This window comes from Cetorhinus maximus, chromosome 24 (assembly GCF_964194155.1).
Source record: "Cetorhinus maximus chromosome 24, sCetMax3.hap1.1, whole genome shotgun sequence".
NCBI lineage: Eukaryota > Metazoa > Chordata > Chondrichthyes > Lamniformes > Cetorhinidae > Cetorhinus > Cetorhinus maximus.
In genome coordinates this window covers 4,164,752-4,182,307 of record NC_135902.1, presented here as the reverse complement: position 1 = coordinate 4,182,307, position 17,556 = coordinate 4,164,752, and the positions used below count along the sequence as shown (strand labels likewise).

Below are 17,556 nucleotides of genomic sequence, written 5' to 3'. Positions count from 1 at the left end.
AGCAATCAATTCAATGTTAGCACAAAGGAAAATAGGTAACAATTAACAGAAGTGTACAGGTTGCATACATTTGGTTTCACCTGTGTGTGTGCTGCAGTCCACATGTGAAATTTGAATTGACTGCTTAGTGAGCATTAAAGGGACAAATAATTGTGCAATATGAAACTTGAATGACTAAGTGTAAATGATTGTTTTTGAAACTTTCAAATTCTGTGCTTCAATCTGAAATGTGCTAATCCACAGTCCATTATTGTTCCATTTCTTCAGTAATTGTGTTACTGAGATGTAGATTTGTTGAGGGAAAAGTGATTCAGTAAGTTTCCGTATGGCAGTTTTGATTCCTGAGTTCTGGGTTTAAATCCAACATGGAAAGATGTGGAAAAAGCTTCCTGCCTGCCAGATGTAAAGGTTCTACGTGGAATGAATGGATATTTGTAATCAGGTTCACAGTGGACAAAATTGTCTATAATTCAACACTGATTAGAACTAAATTGGCGATCTCGCTGAAAGAGTTCAAGAAGAATAACTTTTGCAGAAGAAAAAAATTCCATTGGTACAGTGGAGAATACTCTTTAGGGAAAGGAATTGCTGTTAACTGATGGGGCACAGTAGAGGGAGCTTTACTCTGTAACTGCCATATGCTATTACCTGACTTAGATTGATGGAGTAGCATTTCACCTCTTAGTGTTGATGTCACTTACTTTGATGGCCGCAAGGTTTAAAGAAAATCTTTTTCAACAGACCTAAATGTAGATCCAGGCTACTCTTTAAAACAAATTTGGTAAGAAGAAGCTCAGTCTAAGTTTACCACATCCAGTTACCTGCAACACAAGTTTGTATGTACATTTCCTTTTTGGGGTATACTTCACTGTCTGCAGTGTAGCATCTCATTTGAATTTGATTTGGGTGCAAAATATAAGCTTGTTGGTGACAGTCACCTGTAGGGAATAGACCAAATTCAATACTCTTTGGCTTGCCTGAATATATGATTCCACTCATCAGCTTCTTAGCAGCATCCTCAATGTTATAATCATCTGCTGCAAGGCTACTTTCCAAAATCTCTCACTGATCTTGATAATTGCTTTTTGAACTATCCACTTTGCATTGTTGCCTTTTATTCTCTCTCCATTTTATAACTTGGTTGTTATATGTTGTAATTATTCTGTTTCAGGGAGTTTTAGATTTTGCAGGAGGACGGTCTGCTTTCTCCGTGTGCAATTCTTTATAAAGCCTCTCTGTAATGTGCAGTTAATGGGGTGACTTGATGACCTTGCCAAGTCAACTAATTTTAAATTATATCTTATGTCATGCCCAGTGAAGGTGTGTCCTATTCATAGCTTTAAACTTAGACTGCACTCAGTATATAATTTTCTGGAACTGTCTTTTATTTGAAAATGGACAGCAACAAGACTGTTAAGATGGCTGCCATGGGTCAAGTGGATTTGCAACTTTGTGCAGACAAAGGATTAACTCATGTTTGAAAATGCCTTCGGAAAGTTCTCAAATCCAAATAGGTATCTCGGGTGCGAAGGGACCATCCTGAACAGGTCAATGGAAGAGATGTAACAAACAATGACTGACAGGCATGTTGGAGCTGTGAGAATCTAATATCAAATAAGGTATTCCTGTGAGCTAATTGTAGCTTGTATGTTGATGGGTTACCAATTATTCCCCCATTGTGTGTCAATCATCCTGGCTTCAATCCATCATGTAGACAATGGAAGGCATTAAAGCTTTCCATCAAGTGACTGAAACAAGCTTCTGATATCAAGTCCTTTATTATTCCAAGAACCAGAGAGAAGTCAGCCAGTCTACACAGACCACTAGTTACAAGATATCAGCAGCAGACCCACACCTTTTTAAACCTGGAGAATGTTACACCCAAAAAGTCTCCCTGCCTGATTCCTAGTCCAAGCCCGCTGATAAATACATTTGATCTCCTGGTACGAAAACTGCAAGTGCCTAACTTGTGACTTGCGGAACACTCATCTCTTTGAGGGAATCCTGCAGCAACTCTGATATTCAACCAGCTATCTGAATTTACCTAGACTAACGCTTCAGGAGTAAAATGCCATTTTTTAACAGGCCTGCAAAGACTGCTTCTTAAGAAATGATCCCTTGTTTGTAATTGGTAAAAGTGCACTATTCTCTTGAACTGTATCTTTCTCCTGTGTGCGTGACTGCCTGAGTGACATAATGTTTAGACTTTTGGGGCGAACCTACGGAAACTTGCTGCTTTTATTTAAATTGGATGCAGACAGTCAGTGGGGCTAAAAAATATGCACACCTTTCTTTCCAAAAACACACTGATTATAGACAAGAAAGGAAAGGGTGAAAAGGTTTCAGTTCTTTCCCAGCCCTTAGTTGGAGCATACAGGTTTGTATATGAAACTAGTTGCAAAATGCTGGAGGGATTTGTATTCTAGTTTAAGAGAACTGTAGAGATGAAAATGCATTTTAATTGAGAAGATGTTTCTTTTAAAGGAAAATTATTTTCCCCAAAAAAGCTCAGATTAAGTCAAAATTTTATGTGAAAAGCCAGGTAATTTTCTCCCTTCACTCTTCTGCTTCATCAGATGCATCAGACTATCTTTGCTGTAATAGCCTCAATGTAAAATTGGCCACTTTGAATCTCTGCAATTCTCTTCAGTTCTGGTTTCCGAGAAAGATCAAGAAGGTTCTAGCAGCCCTTGACATGCAATAGATGTGACACTGTTGTGTTAAAAATAATAGTCTTTGTTTCAAAAATGAAACATAAAACGGGTCCATTGGGTGTGTAATTATAGTGTTGAATGTAACCTCCAATATGTATCCTCAGCATTTTACATGTTGCTTTATTTAAAAGTAAATTGCTAAGAGTAACTTAAATTCTGTGTAATTTAGGATCAAGTTGCAACCATTGAAAGCTGAATACCAGACAGACCAATTTAGATTGAGTAGAATACCTTTTCAATTTGAAATGTCAACCAACATTTAAAAGCAATCCACTTTAAATTTAATTTACTCATCCTTATTCTAATATAAAAGTATAAAACACACAAAGATGTTTAGGTGTCTAAATTAAGACTCACTTTATTAATCCTTTCTCTTGCAGTACGTAACGAAAGTTGATAAAGGATTGTACCAACGTGCAAAACCCAAAGCTGAACCAGAAAAACAACCTCTGATCAATAATGAAACTGTCCTCCGCTCAGTGCAACAAATTCCTGCAATTATGCCTCATCCGCCCAGTCTTCAAAAGCATGAAGACAACACGACAGAGAAGACAGCAATGGCTGAGGTAGCTGAGGATAAAATGACTGTCCAAGATATCAGGGAAGCAAAACATTGGAAAGAGGCGAAAGTGCAACTGTCGGATCTACCAGGGATCTATGCAAAACTGTCTAAAATAAAACTCACAGGTACTGTATGATGTTTGCTTTTGTGCCTGATTCTATGGAGAACGCTGTAAGGAAGCTGATTTCAATCTCTTGAGACTACATTTATAATGCCACTGTTTCATCAGTGCAATGTGATTTTGGGCACTTGGCAACACAAAAGTGGCAGTATAATGCAGTAGACTTACCAAGTGCATTAAAGCCCTGAGGTGTGAAATCTCTTCCAGGAGACTCAAACACACAGTAAAAAAAAAACAGTAAAAAATGTTCTAGGCCATCCTGAACATACACCATTTTGTTTTTTCTTTATATATATGCATTTTTTTCTGGGTCAGATTATTCAAATAATTGTTCACGGTTTTCAGTGCAGCTTTAGCTTTGTACAGAAAGCAAGCTTCATGGGGTGCTTAGAAAATTGTAGGTGAAATTTAAAGTTAACTGGCCACATAGGCAAAAACGTTTCTTGCAGATTTTGGAAAGGTTCAGAAGATATTTGAAGCCATTGCCAGCCTTTTGCAAGAGAGAAGGGGACAGAAATTCTAAGTAAAAATGATGTGAGAGAAATCCCAATGTCATGATAGAGAGCTTGGGGAACCACTGACTCCCCCACCCCCGCCTTTCCCATTTTATGGTTGGTGAAGTGAGCATTATCCTGATTGAGGTGAAGGTTAGAGGAGCTGTCCTCTTCGGCATTCCAGAGTATCAGCAGTGCAGCATGTTTGCAATAACTTGGGATGTGAAAGACAACATGAATTGATCTACAAAACCATTGGCAGTGCTGTCTGGTATTGCATAATTGCTACAGGTATCTGTGCAGAAAATGGTAAACCTCTGCAATTGACTCACAGCTGATCTAGAGTTTGAGGAGAAAGCTGTTCTCAGGTAGACATGTCATGGTCTGCAAATGTGGCTCATAGCAAAATAATAGATCTGGCTTGGTCAACTGCAGACCTTCCCAGCATGCCTTTTTTATACTTATTACATCCTCAGAACATCCCAACACATTTCATATTCAATGAATTACTTTTGAAATGTAGTCAGTGTTACATTGGCAATCAGTCTGCACACAGTAAGGTCAAACAAATGGTAAATGACCATTTAGGTTTTTTTTGGTTAAAGGGAGGAAATGTTGGCCAGCACACAAAAAGAACCCTCACCTCTTTTTGATTTTTAAAAATTAATTCACGGGATGTGGGCTTCGCTGGCTGGGTCATCATTTATTGCCCTTCCCTAGTTGCCCTTGAGAAGGAAGGTGGTGGTGAGCTGCCGCCTTGAACTGCTGCAGTTCATGTGGTGTAGGTACATCCACAGTGCTGGTAGGGAGGGAGTTCCAGGACTTTGACTCAGCGACAGTGAAGGAGCGACGATATATTTCCAAGTCAGGATGGCGAGTGACTTGGAGGGGAACTTCCAGGTGTTGGTGTTCAATCTATCTGCTGCCCTTGTCCTTCTAGATGGTAGTGGTCGTGGGTTTGGAAGGTGCAGTCTAAGGAGCCTTGGTGAATTCCTACAATGCATCTTATAGATGGTACACACTGCTGCCACTGTGCGTTGGTGGTGGAGGGAGTGAATGTTTGTAGATGTGGTGCCAATCAAGCGGGCTGTTTTGTCCTGGATGGTATCAAGCTTCTTGAATGTTGTTGGAGCTGCACTCATCCAGGCAAGTGGGGAGTATTCCATCACACTCCTGACTTGTGCCTTGTAGATGGTGGACAGACTTTGGGGAGTCTGGAGGTGAATTCCCAGCCTCTGACCTGCTCTTGTAGCCACAGTGTTTATATGGCTAGTCCAGTTCAGTTTCTGGTCAACCCCCAGCATGTTGATAGTGGGGGATTCAGTGATGGTAATGCCATTGAATGTCATGGGGCAATGGTTAGATTCTCTCTTGTTGGAGATGTCATTGCCTGGCACTTGTTATGCTGCAAATGTTATTTACCACTTGTCAGCCCAGGCATGGATATTGTCCCGTTCTTGCTGCATTTGGACATCGGCTGCTTCAATATCTGAGGAGTCGTGAATGGTGCTGGACATTGTGCAATCATCAGCGAGCATCCCCGCTTCTGACTTTATGATGGAAGGAAGGTCATTGATGAAGCAGCTGAAGATGGTTGGGCCTAGGATACTATCCTGAGGAACTCCTGCAGTGATGTACTGGAGCTGAGATGACTGACCTCCAACAACCACAACCATCTTCCTTTGTGCTTGGTATGACTCCAACCAGTGGCGAGTTTTCCCCATGATCCATGTGCCATGAAACCTTCTTTGCCTGCTTTCACGGCCAGACGGAGTTTTATTTTCACACCTCATCTGAAAGATGACGCCAGCAACAGTGCAGCACACTCAGTATTGCATTGAGGTGTCAGCCTACGTTATGTGCTAAGACCTGGTACCACATCAGCCAAAAGCAGGTGTGTTTTGGGTACATCCAGACCAGCTCCTGTTATAAACTTTGCTTTCACTTGTTGTCTGCCAAGGGCACCAAAATACCTTGTGACTTCTTTGAAAAACCTGTAGCAGCTGAACTAATATTGTGCTCTCCTACACCGGTTCCTATTATGCTGAAGCTATCTGAATGCTCCACTTACTAGTTTTATTTCCATTGATTTAGGAGATTAAAATAGACTCTTTATTTTAGGACATTTAAAGACAAACCTGCATTAAAGGGTAAGTAGTGTGCTCCTCCTCTCCAGGCCTCTGGCAATTACAGAAACTGTCCCCAGGAGAAATTTAAAAGTGGATGGGGGTAGAAAAGTCACAGACTTCATGTTGAACTCTGAGAATGATTCTTATTTTCAATAACAAATGTAGTTTGACCCTGCAATGATTCAGAAGATTTAATTGAATGTTTCAATCTTTGCTGAAATAGTGTAATATAACTAAAATATTTTTCATTTGAAAGATGCCAGCTGTATTTTGGGTTAACTGAGGTTTTCCCTTAACTACTTCTGTCTCTTTAGTTCCATAAAGTTTTTAGAGAACATAGTTTTCCTATCTATTTTGATTTGTTTGTTTTTGTAGCTTTCCTTGGTTGCATTTTTATTTCTGGAGCACTTTCTGGATGAACAAGAACTAGTTAGGCTAGTAACTGTTGCAGAGTACACTTTTATGACTACACAAGTCTTTCATTATATGGCATATATCATTAAAGGCTGGGTCAAATTACAGAGAAATCTAGGCTACAATGAGGTGTTGCCGCTGTATTAAGAATTTTGATGCCTCAGCATAACTGCAAGAGTAGAGATCAGAGGCTTGTGCTGCCTCATGTCACAATTTTAAAACACACAATTGTTGAAGCAAAACTAAAATCATCTGTTACTCACATTCTGAAACTGTGTAAACATTGATGACAAAAAGGAATATGGTGCTGCATGACGTAAATTGCGCCATCCCCTGCTGTTGTGCGTAGCACATGTAATGCTTGGGAATGTGCTACAAGAAAGAGTTTGGATGAAGTTGTCAGTCTTTCCACTGTTTGAGAGCTTTGCCAATACCCCTTCTTTGTTCAAACTGTCTTTTCAGAGTTTTCTGCAGAGAAGATGGTGCCCTCCTGTTGCTGTTGAATTTTTCTTTCTAGCCCTAAGTCATGTAGCTGGAAGACGAGGGTGTTTTACAGCATGGCTGACTGAGATAGCTGGCACAGCTTACAAGAAAAGAGTCTTAACAGGAACGAGCAAAATAACTTGCACTCATAGTACCTTTTTAATCCTCAGAGTGCCCCAAAGCTTTTCAAGCCAATGATTTGCTCATGAATGTAGTTAGTGAGAAGTTGTCACATTTCCCTTCTAGGATTTAAATATGAATTTTGCAACATAATGCACTGTGCCTGTAAGACTTAGACTCTTTAGTCTCTGGCATCATCTGGTTTACACCAGCATGATGAGGGGGGAACCAAATTGTCAACATGTTAAAAGGACAGGACTTGCATTTACAGTACATAGCTCCATTCGCGACCTCAGATGCCCCAACACAGTTTTAAAATCAGTGGCGTTCTTTTGAAATGTAGTCACGGTTGTAACGTACAGAAATGTGGCGTCCAATTTACACACAGCAAAGCCCCATGAACATCAATGAGGTACATGACAAAATAATCTGATTTAGTGATGTTGGTTGAGGGGTAAATATTTCCCAAGTCAATAGCAAGAGCAGAAGAGCTCACCTGCTTTCTATCATGGCATCCTTTTCACTTGCCTGAGAATACAGTTGCAGCCTCGGTTTAGTTTCTCATATAAAAGCCCGGCATAGGTTGTCATCTTGGAGAGAAAATTTGTAGCCTGTTTATATTTTTCATTGTAATATGCTTTCAAACAAATTAATTTCTATATTAGGACTCATAAACTGTGAGGAAAATGACCTGTTCAATGTAGAATTTTATTTCTTTGGCTTGAATCAATTTAAGTACCCTAGGATTGAAAATGTTCATTTGAAGGCGATTTGTCCAGGCACCAATTCTTTTTTTGCTTTTACCAATTCTTTTTCCTTGCATTTCGAGGTGTTTGTTTAAACACAACATCTGGATATAAGGAACATTTGTTTTCCGTAACAGTGATGCCATTTAAAAGAGTTCCACTTACGATCTTTATACCTATTGAGTACAATTAATTCGTTTTTTATTATTTGTTTTTAATTCACTGCCATCATTTGAATCAAATAATGCCATACAGTTCATTTCCGTGACATGGGAAGGGATTGTTTTGTAACTTTCACTCATTATGGCACTAACTAAAGTATTCGGTGCTTCTGTTATTTTACCATTTATAATAATTAACTAAAAGGATCATTAAAACAATTTAATTGCTATTGGAGCTGTATTTATGGGATGAAATACATCTTTTCAAGGTCAGTGAAGGCAACTAAACAACTCACTTGTTCTCCATTGCCTTTTCTACAGATCAGTTGTGTAGGCAAAATTATTGTAGCAAATGAGCAAAGCAATTCTAAGTTTGACATTTAATGAACTACCCATCTGTTACTGGCCACTTCAATTACAGCACAGCAATTAATTTCCCATGTTCAAGGAATGTTAATGGAAAAGGCCAGTTTCATGATGTGACTTTTTTATTTTTCAAGTCATTTTTATCATTTGTTTCAAAACCAGCACTCTAATCTGTCTATTTTCTGCTGTTTACTTAACAGTTTGTTAATGATGTTTTGCACCCAACCCATAATTGGCACAAAATGAAAATGCCTGAATTATTAACTTGCCGTTTACAATCAGAGGTGATCTCATACCCATCACACAGAAGGAATTCACCGTTGGATAATTGAAACGGAAAATGATCGTGAATCCAGAAATTTTAAAAGTAATAAGCTGGGAGGAAAGGCAGTGCTCCCTTCCTCTACATTAGATCAGCAGAGGATCAATGGAACAAAATAGCATGCTCCCCTATAGTGCTTTCAGTACAATCCACTGAAAACTTAGTTGATGCGGAAATGCTGAGACTTGGAATAACAGTTACCGAAGGTGATACCTGAAGACTGTATTTGAGAACACATGCGCATGTGTCCAGCATTTGGTGCCTCCTCTGGCTGGGTTTCACAAAAGTGAGCATTCACTGAAGTTATGTATCTTTTTATGGTAGCGCTATTATTTAATAGGTATGATGTATGTCCAATGCTGTGGTCAAGAGGATGGTGGTAGTGCACCCATACATTTCCTGGTGTGATGTGCTACTTATTGTTTTGCTCATGAAGGACACCCAACTACTTCCTGCCCATTTAGCGAAGAGTCAAACCTAGTCGTCCTAGCTGGACAAACAAGGGGAAGATTATTGCTGTGTTGCATATGGCCAAGAGGCACAAAGTTCTGGGTTCAAGTCCCACTCAAGGACATGAGCACAAAAATCAAGGCTGACGCTCCAGTGTAGTACTGAGGATGTGCTGCACTGTCGGGTGTGCCATCTTTTGGATGAAATATTACAGCACGCCTGCCTGTTCTGGTGGACGTAAAGGATCCCATGACGCTTTTTCAAAATAGAATAGGGAAGTTGTCCCTAGTGCCTGGTCAATATTTATCCCTCAATCAACATCACAAAAATAGATTGTATGCTGTTCGTGGGAGCTTGCTGTGCAAAAAGATTGGCGGCTGTGTTTCTTGCATTACAACAGTGGCTACACTTCAGAAGTATCCCATTGACTATAAAGCGCTTTGAGGTGTCCAGTGGTGATGAAAAGCGTTATATAAATGTAAGTTTTTTTTTCATTTTATTATTGTTCTGTATTATCAACTTTTGAAGTTTTGGATGGTTGAATCCCAACAATACAGACTTAGGGCCTTCCTGCCCCAACCCCCCACCCCCAACTCTTCATCGTTTAACCTTAGATCTGTGCCTAAACATCCTGGACTTGTTTGAGGATACACCTAACCTACCAATGTTCACTCCATATTGAACAAACAGAAATTCTACACTAGTACGAAAGCAAAATACTGCAGATGCCCAAAATCTGAAATAAAAACAGAAAATGCTGGGAATACTCAGCAGATCAGGCAGCACCTGTGGAAAGAAAAATAGAGTTAACATTTCAGGTTTATGACCTTTCATCAGAACAGTTTTAATGAAACTTTAACTCTGTCTCTCTCCATGGGTGCTGCCTGACCTGCTGAATATTCTCAGCGTTTTCTGTTTTCTACAGGAGTAATTTTGTTTGGAGATTGTTTAACGTAGTGACAGGTTTTTGCAGGCATCAACTGTGGCTAACCAAAAAAATGCATAATGGGTTTTTATTTTAAACAATCTTTGAAACATTTCACTCTTCTAGTTATTTGTCCCATGCCCAAAACCCCAATTCCTTTTGGCCTCCGAACTGATTATGTATTTAAGAAAGGATTTTGGTGTTACACGCTATGTGCAGCCAGAACATCAGGACCCATATGTTAAAACTATATTTAAACTATATAAAGGAATCCATTATGAGGGTATGCATTATGAACCTGGGAACTAGTGAGCAACTGTTACTAAAAATTATGGTATTAGATGACATCTGTTATTGTAATGAACTAACTGCACCTTATTCTATTAGCTTGGTAGTAAAAGGATGCTAACAACTGCATTTTATGCATGTAAATAATAGTAAATTACATCCATTGAAGGGAACTTAGTAATTCATCAAATGATTAATCTATACTGCAACAAAATATTTGGAGCCCAGAAATTTGTTGTTATCTGGTATCAGCAAAAGTCCAATTGAACAAATGAGAGTTATTTCAAAAAAAAATTGTATCAGCAGCCTGGCACTCAACAACGATGAGCATACTAACATGCTGTGGGATTTTTATTCATTCTCTCATGGGATGTATGCTTCAGTTGTACTGGGCACTGGTGAGACCACATCTGGAGTATTGTGTACAGAACTGGTCTCCTTATTTAAGGAAAGGTGTAAACACGTTAGAAGCAGTTCAGAGAAGGCTTACTAGACTAGTACCAGGAATGGGCATGTCTTGTTAGGAAAGGTTGGACAGGTTAGGTTTGTATCCACTGGAATTTAGAAGAGTAGGAGGCAACTTGATTGAAACCTTTAAGATCCTGAGGGGCCTTGACAGGGTGGATGTGGAGAGGATGTTTCCTCCTGTGGGAGAATCTAGAACTAGGGACCACTGTTTAAAAATAAGGGGCTGCTCATTTAAGATAGAGATGAGGAGAATTTTTTTCTCTCAGAGGGTAGTGAGCCTTTGGAACTCTCTTCCTCAAAAGGCGGTGGAAGCAGAGTCTTTGAATATTTTTAAGGCAGAGCTAAATAGATCCTTGATTAACAAGGGGGTGACAGGTTATCGGGGGTGGGCAGGAATGTGGGGCTGAGGTTCCATTCAGATCATCCATGATCTTATTGAATAGCAGAGCAGGCTCGAAGGGCTGAGTGGCTTATTTATGTTCCTAGTTCATATGCTCGTATGTAGGCATCACTGGTAATGCCAGCATTTGTTGCCTATTCCTAATTACCCTTGAACTGAGTGGCTTGCTCAACCATTTCAGAGGCCATTTAAGAGTCAGCTGCATTGTTGTGGTTCTGCAGTCACATGTAGGCCAGATCAGGTAAGGGTGGCAGATTTCCTTCCCTAAAGAACATTAGTGAACCAGGTGGGTTTTTACGGCAATCGATGATAGTTTCTTGGTCACCAATACTGATACTAGCTTTAAATTCCAGATTTTATTAACTGAATTTAAATTCCACCAGCTGCCATGATAAATTTGGTTTCGTCCTTGTAATTTCACAAAGGGACTTTTGGGGAAGGTACTTTGTCAGACTGAGAGGGGATAATTTGCAAGGCAAGTAATGGCTCTCAGTTCTTCCACAATTTCTACTGCCTTGTTTGTAAGGTGGCAGAAGCAGACTTAGCCCTCATGCACAGTATTGCATAACACTGGGGTCTGAAGGAACACTAAAAGATATCAGGAAAAAAAGAATGAAACAGGCTAAACCTTTAATGTTCTGGATTCTGTGCCCATTGGCGAAGTAACGCCACTCACCATTCACCTCACTGACAGATGCCTCCAAAATCTTCTTGGGCCACAGAGTGGAGATTTACTCTAATCTGGCATCTGATCCTGCGCAGTCCTCTCAACTGGGCATCTGTGAACAGAGAATGAAACAACATGTCTCTTAAACCATTCAAGTTGAAAAATCTTTACTGACACTCATAGCATTTGAACCATGAAAGTATAAAGCAGGAAATATAAGTTAGGTTTGAATGATGTACAGAAAGCAAAATAAAGGCTGTGAAACACACAATGGGATTAAGGGAGGGAAACAGAATGAGTAAAAAAAATTAAATCTCCCAACACAAATTTTCTTCTGAGGGATTGAGACTTCATATATGTAAAATAAATTTTTCAGGGCCAGAGAAGCTGTTCAGTAATTATTACTTGTGCTGTTGAAAACTCACTCACTCCTGAATTCACCAGCGCTAACCTTTTCAGCTATAACTAGTGGGTAATCACAGTAAATTCATGCCATTACATTCATTTCAATGCCAAGTCTACTGGTGAGGCCTCTTACAGCCCACCTTCTGGAGGAGCAGGGTATCTCCGACGGCAGCTTTGATATTTGCGTGGTAATTGCACATGTATGGATGCCAGAACATGCTGCCTGGTCTACCCTGTTTTAACACACGTGCTGTTAGCTTCACTTAGCATTAAATTGAGACCAACATGTTTAACATTGCTGGAAGCAATAAATGTAAGTTTTGTAAAGCCTGAAAATGCTTCCCAGAGCTACACCCTTGTATATCAGAATATGAAAATAATTTAACCTGTAATTTTCCATTTTCTGTACTCTGTAATTTCGTCTCAGCAACATTTTTGATGTATTGTTTTGTTTATTCATAAATGCAGTCACTCACTTTGCTGTTACATGAACCACTTGTAGAAACTAGCAGGGTTGAGAGAAATTGTGTGTATATTGCAAAGTACGAGATGACTGTAGGATGAATTTCAGAGGTGTGGAAAGTCCTGAGTTGACTTGGACTTATGTTTACACAAGTACCCCCCATTTATTGGCAAAACAGATTAAGTATTTGAACATTGTACCAGCGCGATACAACATAGGTTGTTGTTTTGTTCAAATATGTTCTAACCAGAAACTGTTCAGTGTATTCTGTGCATTGCTGCTACTGTATAATCAATGAAAAATAATATTCAGAGGAAGTAATTCATAAAAGACGCATCATGGATCTCAGCTTGTAACCAGATGTAACAGATACAGCCTAGGTAATATAACCACAGATGTTATTTCAGGTACTGAGCTAATTCTGTAACTTGATTAGTTTGTGCTGATTCAGCTGGCACAAAATGGACAGCTGACAGATAAACTAAAAAGAACGATGAGGGAATATGCTGGAACAAGCGTTTACCTAAAACCAGAATCATTCTTGGCAAGCTGGCCCTAACTTAAATACAGAGAGTTTTCTTTTGCCATTGTCTTGCAAACTTACTGAATTTCCCTTTTTTGGGGCAAAGAGGGAGAGAGACCTTTTGGAATGAAGAGGCAAACAATGAGCAGGTACCTCTTGGAAGGCATGGAAAACGAAAGTATGACAAGATCCTTTTTGAAATGAGGTGAAAACGTTTTGAGTGCAAGGATGGAGTTCTTCCAAAGAAGAGGCATGACACTGTTGTGAAGGTTTCTTACTTGCTAGGATTGATTGCTATTGGAACCTGACAGATCCATATTGTAAAACGATGCATTTTCTGACTCCCACTAAGCAACATCATAAGAGATCAACTGGTTAAATCTGAAATTAGAATCTGGCTGACCCCAGCCTGTGGATACTTAACATCAGTCAGATTTTGTGGCTTTGACGGAACACAAACTGTATATATAAGACAGAATGCCAGCCTTATGAGATCTGGCACAGGAAATCCCTAATATATGAAAAAAAACAGTTTATAGGTCATTCAAACCAAATTAAATAAATGCCACTTCTGAGCCAGGTAATTAGCATTGGATGTCTCCAGCGAGATCAATGGCCCACGCTTTCATTCAATAGCGAGCTCCCTCACCTGATATACTAAGCTGAAGGACAATGCAAAGGAAAATTTGATGGGACCTTGATCAATGAATTTGGCCAATGAGGTGTTTCGTTTTGTTTTTCTGTCGTGTTGACTGTTCTCTACCTCCCCTCTTCCCAGAACTACTTTTGCCTTAAAATTACTCGGATCCTTTGTTCTACAACATTTTTCACCTGTTTCATGCTTGAAAGGAAGAAGCTTTGATTTAAATGAGGTAAGCTGGACCGTGGAAGATAGAAACCTAGCACCCAGGCATTGCCTTTGCACCAGTCCTATTGACCAGGGAAATTACTTTGAATTGTTGAGTATGAGGGCACCTTGATTAGCTGACTACAAAACGAATACAGATAGAAGTAAAGATTCAATCGCGCTCCCTCAATCTTAATCACTGGATTTAATTCAAGCAGATCTCTCTCAGCCTGATTTTAATTATCTTACTTGTGACAATACTCTTTGAATTTATAACCATCTCTGAAGTCCATAAAAGTGGCACATTCTGTTGGGAGCCTATTTAGCTGCCTCAAATGAGCTTTAATATTTGAAATGTATTTTTTTTAGTCTGGCACGGATGTCTTGGATTGTTTCCTGGCCTTATTGTCATCACTACTGCAATTTTATTTTGGGGGCCGGGGAGCGGTGATAGTATCGTGGTAACTATCAACAATTACAATAATAAACTTTTACACTTAACTCATTTTAGGCTTTGTACAGGTTAATGTACAGCGAGGATCTATTAATTTATTGATTTTGTGAATACATTGACATAAAATTTCAAGAGAATAGATCAGCATTAAATCATCCAGACTGTAGCCTATCCAGTCCTGACATCTTTTTAAAAGGAAAGTCTCTGTACAGTGGCTGAAAACCCAATCCTCCTCACACTTGGCACCTCTATAGGGCACAGAAGATGTATGAGTCACATTAAAATGATATAGCCACTGAAAGTGGCATAAAGGATGTTTGATTTTTTTTCCCCCCAACCATTCTCAAAGGCAGAAACTTCTTAAATTATGACCAGAAAAGCTCTCCATAATGGCATTTTTGGAATTATAAATGATTTCCTTTCTTCCTGTTTCTTGTTTCTTTCAGCTTTAGTTGCAACAACTGCATCTGCTGGGTTTGCGATGGCACCTGTACCCTTTGACCTGAGCTGTTTCCTCCTTGCCACTATTGGAACAGGCCTTGCTTCCTGCGCTGCCAACTCCATTAACCAGGTGAGTTGTTCATTTTAACACAAACCAGGCCAAAGGCTGAGCGCATTTGCACAGGATGTGAGTTTCACCACCTTTCCTGAGTAGGAAACATTTTACTAGTGCCTGGTAAAAACACTTGCAAATGGGCAATCTCCACTAGCAAAGTAAAATCTTCATTGCTTCATCAGTTGGAATAAAGATAATCTTATAACCATGCTGTTGATATGAAAGTGGCAGCAAAGAAAACAATTATAAAAAAGCTTTGAAATTCTGCCAAAAGTTAAATAAATAAATGTATACGTATATCAAATTGTGTAATCAACTACAAGGGTTTAATTTTTATTTTTAAGTTGATTAACAGACATTATACGCCAGGTCTTTTTAAATAGAGAACAGATTGTGCCTGGGATGCTGTTCCCTCATTAGGAATCTGCTCACGTTTATGAATTTCACAGTATAACAATTTGTGCACTCTGAAGCAGTGGTTTATCTTTGTTCATAACTGGTACCTTTCTGTCTGCTGAAGGCTTGTAGCCTTGAGCAATGGGGCCAAATTATATCAATACATATTGTAATATATGTTTTCAATTCGCAGATAATGTTTAAGAAGAACATTGGCATGAAAGAAGAACTTATGTTTATATAACATCTTCTATGTTCTTCATTTGCTCTAAGATGTTTCAGCGCTGATGAGTTACTTTTGAAGTCAGTCACTGCTCCATAGCCCAATGCGACAGACAGTTTATGCCCTGCAAAGCCCTACCAAGAGCAAGTAAGATAAATAGCTAGTTAGTTTAGTTTAGCACTAAATACCTAAGAACATAAGAATTATGATGAGGAGTAGATCATACGGCCCCTCGAGCCTGCTCCATTATACTACCATGGCTGACCTTCTGCCTTAACTCCACTTTCCCACCTGCTCCCCATATCCCTTGATTCCTTGAGCGATCAAAAATCTAGATGAAAACATCAAATTCCCTGATCACCTTTGAATAATGCCATGAAATGTTTTGCATCCAACTAAATGGCTGGATGGGACCCCTGTAAAACAATTCATTTGAAAGATGACATACAAACAATGCAGCACTCCCTCATGATTGTACTGAAGCCAACCTAGATTTTTTGCTCAAATCCTAGAGTAGGACTTGAATGACGGCATAATGATGCTAGCCGAATCCAGCTTTCTGTTCCAAGTTTTGGATTTGCTATGGATAACTTGGATTCAGTGGCAGTCGCTACAGTAAGGGCTGACTCACATTGTTTTGTATCTACTTGCATAAGAGTAATTTGGGGAGTGACAATTATACCACTTTGTGACCTGAACTGAACATATTCATGCCCTGAGCCTGTACACTTCTTTAATCTCTCTGTGCAAACTTGGTGACACCAGGCTTAATACAAGTCAGTAAGTTGCTTTATTTCACAGGTGATTACACAGAGCAGCAGTTCTAATCAAACACACTTAATTCAATCTCTGATACTTATTATGTAAAAATACAAAAATATCTCACTTCTGCGCATTAGTGTGTCAATTTAATTGACTCAACAAGATGAGTTCTAACTATCCTTCAGCATTTCTAACTTTTTAGTCTTTGTAATAGCCATCAAACTTCCTCCTTTTAAAAAGGACCTGGAGGACTGCCTGAGACTGTCGCTGTGTTTTTATCTCCCGCTCTTTGCAGCTAGGAGGGAAGGTCTGCCAGACTCCCCGCTAAATATCTGGGACCATTAAGTTTGCCATTTATTTGCTCATGTAACTATTTGTTTTGCAGGCGTCACCTTGCACCGGTACTGTGTGTAGAGGTCTGCATTTTTGCTTTCCCAGATGCTAGGTGACAAGTTAAAGATTTCCTGCTTACAGTAGAATTCACCATATGACAGCTTTAGTAAGAGTTAAAATTCTATAAATTAATTGAAATCTGAAAACATTTCATGGATGTGCTAGTTCTAGACCAATATAGAAGTTGAATGAACTGCATTTAACTGAATGTAATGTTCTGCAGCGTAAATGGGAGTTACTTTTGTAGACTTCATAAACATTTCCATTTTAGTACTTAGCTTTGGGTCAAAACCTGCAGCTGGGTGTGTTACACCTTCTTGCCATAAATGTGTTGCATGTGAAGAAAGGTAGAACTTTTTTTTTCATGAATGGTAGCATCCCTTTATTTCCTTTGCCATAGGAACTACTCTGACAGATATGCAGTTGACTTGTTCAGTGTTATTTTTTCAGCTGTTGGAAAAACAATGGTCACCAGCAGGACTGCAAAGCTACAAATATAGATTTATGTTTTTCAAGGCATGAGGAATCGTTTTGACAGACTTTACTCAATCTGAACATGTGCTAGAGAGCAACATTCCACAGTAGTGGCGTATAAATACCTGATCGGCCTCTGTGAAGTCTGCTTGGTTTTAGTGAGGCAGGTTGCCTTGAGCAGTGATGCTTCCTTTCATCTCTTGGTTGATGAAGTAATTGTGATAGCAACA

At 39.3% G+C, this 17,556-nt stretch overlaps 1 protein-coding gene across 1 annotated transcript in view; it reads left to right on the top strand.

Moving 5' to 3' along the window:
* Positions 1–17,556, top strand: part of cox10 (cytochrome c oxidase assembly factor heme A:farnesyltransferase COX10) — a 130,344-nt gene that overhangs the window by 26,513 nt on the left and 86,275 nt on the right. The window contains exons 3-4 of the mRNA XM_078570680.1: positions 3,095–3,401; positions 14,969–15,093. Coding sequence (XP_078426806.1) covers positions 3,095–3,401; positions 14,969–15,093 — 432 coding nt within the window. The remainder of the gene's footprint in view (positions 1–3,094; positions 3,402–14,968; positions 15,094–17,556) is intronic.